The 6,304-nt window shown below is 38.3% G+C and overlaps 1 protein-coding gene across 1 annotated transcript in view; it reads right to left on the bottom strand.

The window, feature by feature from the left end:
- DNAJC3 (DnaJ heat shock protein family (Hsp40) member C3) overlaps positions 1-6,304 on the bottom strand; it is a 143,455-nt gene that overhangs the window by 8,174 nt on the left and 128,977 nt on the right. Inside the window, exons 10-11 of the mRNA XM_007944011.1 lie at positions 5,642-5,774; positions 4,587-4,735 (exon numbers count right to left, since the gene is read on the bottom strand). Coding sequence (XP_007942202.1) covers positions 4,587-4,735; positions 5,642-5,774 — 282 coding nt within the window. The remainder of the gene's footprint in view (positions 1-4,586; positions 4,736-5,641; positions 5,775-6,304) is intronic.

The following is a 6,304-nucleotide window of genomic DNA, read 5'->3' on the forward strand; positions in this document are numbered from 1 at the left end:
AAAAAAAAAAAAAAAAAAAATTAGGAAAGGAGTGGGAGTAGAAGTGGAAGATATTTCCTCGTCTTTTACAACAGGAAATCAACAATACTGTATAAAATTAAAACATACACTAAAAGCAGATAGTTTAATGTTTTTGTACGACTGTCCTCCATTTTAGGAAAATTTGTCTTTTGTACTAAGGACATTTATCTAAAATTTTACTAACTCCCTTATCTTCCTTCTTTAAAGCTAGATAAAATATAACACATTTAACAGCATGTATAATATGAATGATCCCATTTGACAAAGCTGTTGGTCTGTTCCTCTCTTACACATATGCAGAGTACATCTTTATTTTAGAATACATATATATTTGCATTTTTTTATTTTAATATTTTATTATAGTTTAGGTGAAAGTTTACCATTCAGCAGTTTAGACACAGATTGTTCCACGGCATTAGCTGCAGTCTCCACAGTTTGTTAGCACTCTCTCCGTTTCCATTTGCCCCGTTTCCCAGCCCCTTTCTGTCTTCTTAAGTTTGCTTTTGGGCAAATGCTGCCTCTGTTCTAAGAAGCATGGTACTCTTCGCTCTATGGGCCTGTCTTCTATGCAGCTGAAATGTTATCTCTGGGACTGGCTTCAGTTCTAAATTAGAAGAATATCTAGAGGCCATATGGTCTTGGGGGTTCCAACTGTTTCTATCAGACCAGTAAGTCTGGTCTTTTTTATGAATTTAAATTGTATTCTACCTTTTTCTCCCACTGCTCCCTTCTATTGTGACCCCAGTCTGAATGGTAGGTGGTGATAGCCAGGGACCATCTAGTTCTGGTCTCAGGTCAGTGGAGGCTGTGGTTCATGCAGTACATTAGTCCCTTCAACTAATTATTTCCTTGAGTCTTTGGTTTTTCTCCACTCTTTCTTGCTCCAGATGGAAAGAGATCCTTTCATGAGCTTTTAAGACCTCAGTTGCTACTCACAAAATTAAGATGTACCACAGTGTCTTTAGGGTCTGTGTTATGCCAGTTGATCTAGATGTCCCTAGCCCTCAAGCCCAGTACTCTGTCCTGGCTCTCAGTCCTGGAGGTGTCTGGTTATAGTTGACAGAGTTCATGACTGTGCCCTCTGTTATATAATGGGTGTAATCCCCTCTACCCTTCCACCCCGATCAGCTTACATAACTACCTGTGGGTCCACTCGTACATTCCTGTTACTGCCTTTTACGCCTGTGTACCTTTCAGTGTCTTCCTTCACCTTCATTATGTTGTGCTGACTCCTCCCCCCACTCATTCCATTATCCTTTGCTAATATCTTAAAGGACAGCAGGTGTGACATATCACAAAAGACTTAAAGATGAATTCATGTTTCTTAGATTTAGCATCTACTTATGATAAAGATTACAACAAAAATGAAGACATAAGATCATAAGATCCTTGAGAATCCAAACATCTGACCTTACCATTCCTCTATTAAAGAAGCCAAGTACTGCACATAGATTCATATATATCTAATAAAGCACATAGCGGGCAAAGTTACAGAAACTTCTTAGATATAACAAACACCTCACAGGATTAGTTTCTGGTTTGAAGGATTAGGACAATAGTCTCATGGGACATCTTGATCAACTGGCATAATATAGTCCATAAAGTTACCTTATACATCATTGTATGGCGAGTAGTAGTATCTGGTGTCTTAAAAGCTTGTGAGCAGTCATTTACAACACAACTATTAGTCTCTACTTATCTGAAGCAAAAGTGAAAGAAGGACACCAAAAACTTACAGTCTAGAGATAAATAGTCTCTGACTACCAAATGGGGCCGGTATTTTAGGAAACACTGATTTATGGTAATAATTTCAGCACCATGATTAATTTTACATACAAAAACAAAATGCAAAGAGTGTATTACTGTATTTTTCTACAGAGAGGTCAGGGTTCCAATCCAAGCGTTCCTGCCACAGAACAAACTTTGCTACGTTAAACAAAAGTCACATACCTTCTCCTAACTTTAATGCTTATCTTTAAAAGGAACATGGTCCAGGACTAGAATCTCCATCCAACACCCCTAAAGCTGAATGTGTTTGAGAGTTCATAATTCCAGATTTCAGTAAGGTAATACAGTACATATACTGCACACTGTATATCAGACCCAGCACAGTCTTAGGGTCTTTTACATACATTTTCTGCACATCTTAAAAGTAAAACAGTGAAGTACTGATTGCCCTTTTATTCCAGACTTTTCCTAGATGTTTATATAGCTCCTAGATGTTTATATAGCTAACAGCCTTGAAGAATAAAGGGAGTGTCTCCCTCCACAGCAAAAGGCAGGCATGTTGACTGTCCAGTATAAATTCCCTAAGCTCAGGTTTCTTCTGTAATGCAACTCGCTGCATGTGTAAGCATCCATCTACAAGGATCACATCACCTACATGGGATTTGGAAAGCTCAGGAAATTGACACATGCTCCTGCTGTGTGCTGTGATGTAAGTAAAAACATCCTTTTTCTCTGAAGTCTCAGGTCTTATAGCATCCATAAAGTAGGCATACTAATGTGTTACCTTAAAATTAGAGGAAAATCAAAGTTCTTGACTCTGTAATAAGTCAGTTCTGATGTAAGTTAAACACCTCATCAGTATCTTTTAAAATCTGATCTTTCTTTGACTATCTAAGAATGATAACATCAGCAAATTATGTGTTAACACTGTATATATGTAGTACATAGGACTAATGACAAGATTTACCACCTCCCAAAAAAAACCCAGACAGACATAAATATTACAGAATCACTCAACTACACTGTAACATTGTAAGCTGGGGACCACCTGTATCTCATGGGTAACACAAAATCCACATCTCAAAGCTAATTCATGATCTCTATCAAATTTGCCCCTCTTTTTGGTTCTTCATCTCAGCAAATGTCACTGTCACCTAACTCAGTTCACAACACTCTAGAACTTTAAAATCTGCTGTGCCGAAACAATGCTCGTCTGTAATAATTCCAACCTTGTCACCAACATCCCTTCAGTCACTACTATTGAGGAGGGCTCAACCTCCTCAATATTTATCAAAACTTGAGTATTCAAATCCTACTCTCAACACCATCACTGCCTCAGTCAGGATATCCCTACTGCTATCTCCAAACCTCAACATCCTCTGAAATAACTCACTGTCTCCTGCCCAGGCACAGCCCCCCCTCAATTCGCCTTCCATACTGCTGTTGGCCTGATATGCCTAAACTGCAGATGTGAAATTTTTCAGTAGCTCCTATGTTCCTCAAAATCCAATTCAGCTGCTTGAGTTTTACACACAAAATTCAATCATGATCTCAACCCTACTACCCATTTCTTAGCCTCCTCCTCACCTGCTGTTTTCATATGTGCACCCTTCACCCTAGTCATTCCAAACAAGCTGTAGTTCTTTTACTGATGCATGCCTCTGTCACTCTGCCAATCCCAATGCCCTTGATTAGCTCTCTAATCCTTGGCCTTTAAAGCTCAGGTCAAGAGTCAACCTCTAGAGAAGATTCCTGGCTCCCAGTTGGATGCAGCTACCCCATCTCTGCACTGACTGAGCACCGAGCTTTTTTAGATAAAAGGATGAAACAGTCCAAGGATGTTGTTGGCACTCAATATTTGCTTACAAAAAGGACAGTCTGTCCTTACTGGTGAAGTACATCTGTCCCCTTTAGAGTAGACTATAAATGACTTTAGAACAAAGGAGCACTTAACTTCAGTTCCTTAATTGGGTACTCTTGATTTGCCAAATGGATGTAAAAAAAAAAATGTGATTTCCTTCTGTTTTGCTGAATTTGTCTAATTCAAACCATACCTTCTGTCCCTACTGACATGGAAGGCCATAAAAGAGTAGCAGATATCAGCTTAAAATTAAATTTCCTCTTGAAATCCCAAGCATTGCTCAGTATTACCTAAATTCTCAGCATTACGTTCCTCTTATTTCCAGGCCACATTTTAGTGTATGATGAAAGAACACATATCGTAACCAGTAAATCTAATGGACATTTGACTTAGTACAAGAGTCCTGTGAACACCTTCGGATTGGGAATGGCAGGCCTGGCCACTGGGCGGGTATGTGCTCCTCTCCAACTACTGTACATTATAACCTCCCATCCTGGTTTCCTAATCAAACTCTTGGGAGTTTGGTGAAGAGAATTCATCATTGACCTATGAAGTCATAAAGAACGTAAAAGGTCTCCCTCAATGATGTCCTCATCACAGGTGAAAAAACTGAGGGCCAAGAAGTTCTAGTAACTTCTTTAAGTAGAAATAAGATTCAAACTCAGACCTTCTGACTCCACATTTGATGGTCCTTCCACTGTACAACACATACAAGGGTCTCCAGAGTCTGACAAGGGAGAGACAGCAAAAAACGGAACGGTGAGGCTGAGTTTCACTCACCAGCTCCTGAGGTGAGCCTCCAGACCACCACCTCCTGCACTGAACTCCAACTGCTGAGCCAGACCACCAGGCTTTCCACGTACCGCTTATACTAACACTAATTATTGTTGTTGGGTCAATGGAGTAAGATCTAATAAAGTGCCAATCACCAATTAGCTATTTCAAGAGTATAGAAATGCATTAAGGGCAACAATACCTGGGTCAGAGAGGACTTCTTTAGCAGCTGCTATGTCAATGAACTTTTTTTCAGCTTTTTTCTTTTCTTCTTCATTTTGGAAGTTATCTGGGTGCCACTGCATTGCTAATTTTCTGTATGCTTTGATGATTTCTTGCTTTTTGGCATTTCTGAAGGCAGTAAAATAATTAATAATCATTAGTTTAATAAGTATCCAAAACAATGCCATAAAATTTATAGGAGCCAATTAAGACCCAACTACCACATTAACTACCTGGTTTTCCCAGTCCTTCCCATGGTATCGGTATCATACACCAAACATTCAGCCTACAGCTGAATGATCTAGATGATCATTAAAACTGGGTGTGCTGCCTTAGGTGCTTTTTCACTAAGAGTATAATTTGGGAATAAATTAAAGTACTCCTAAATCTTCATAATTTGCCCTTTAGAGGAAAAAAAAAATCACATGGAGCAATTTTTAAACTTTCTGAATTTACAAGCTATCATGATTAAATTCTTGGCATTAAAAATCATTTTCTTTTCTGAAAATATTTGACTCCAAATTTGTATTTTGTATTTGTATCAGGATTGAAAAACTGATGGTCCAGTTGGTCAGGGAAGATAGATCTCACATAAAAGTGTACAATGTATAAATTATGTACCTCTGCATTCCAAAAAATGAACTCTGAAAATGTGGCTGTATTTTTAACCTTAGAAAAAAGGTTGTCGTCTTTTCCCTATCCTCTCTCACCTTCCCACCAGTATGAAGGAGAGGGGCTCACTCCTACCTCTTTACTCAAAAAAATCTAGGCTTAGGACCTGTTCATACTACTATGTCATCTCTCACCAACTATGAATTCCATCATTGCATTACTAATCTGTATCAAATTTTGCTGTAACATATTGAAAATACTTGATGATGTTAAAGATTGTTAGGGTTTAGCCTATATGATAGAAATTACACAGAAAAAGGAAATGAATCAAGAAGGGATTAAAAAAATATAGCAATGACTGGCTTTAAAAAAGAGTTGACGGAAAATGGCAAAGCAAATTTTAAACACAAGTCAACAATTCACCTTTTTACTCCCAAGATTTTGTAATAATCTCTTTTTTGTGACTGTTTCAGTAGTCTTTGTGCTTTCTCTAGACCTTCCCGAATCTGCTGGTCATTTTCATTGTGCTCCTGAGCAGTTTCATAATCCTGAATAGCTGTCAAAATAAGTTAATGCTGTTAAAGGGAATCAAGGCTGAATTTGTGTAGATTATTAGTTTAACAAAAATCACTGTGGTTTGTTTGCTCTCCCATCCACCCACATCATCTTCCTCACACTTCTGAGGATACTAGCACTTTATAAAAGCAAATTTAACACTACTAAGATTGGCATGATTGTTACATAGAAAAATAAGACAGTGGCAAATATAATCTGCATGGACAGCTACAGGTAAGTAAGGTACTACTTCTTAGTAGTTGTAGTACTTCTTACTACAGGTAGTAAGAAGAATGAGAGGTTTAGAGAGAGAGCAGGAAGAATCGGCAGCCATGAGGATGACCAGATCACCTACTGGTTTCAACAAACTACTGGTATGTGTCTCTTAACATCCATGATACTTATATATATATACATATACATATACATATACATATACATATACATATATATACTTGCCTGCTAACCAGATGGCTGGCAGTTCAAACCCACCAGCCACTCCTCGGAAGGAAGGTTGGGCAATCCTACTTC

Source organism: Orycteropus afer, unplaced genomic scaffold (genome assembly GCF_000298275.1).
Source record: "Orycteropus afer afer isolate SDZICR_OR568_19922 unplaced genomic scaffold, OryAfe1.0 scaffold00117, whole genome shotgun sequence".
Taxonomy (NCBI): domain Eukaryota; kingdom Metazoa; phylum Chordata; class Mammalia; order Tubulidentata; family Orycteropodidae; genus Orycteropus; species Orycteropus afer.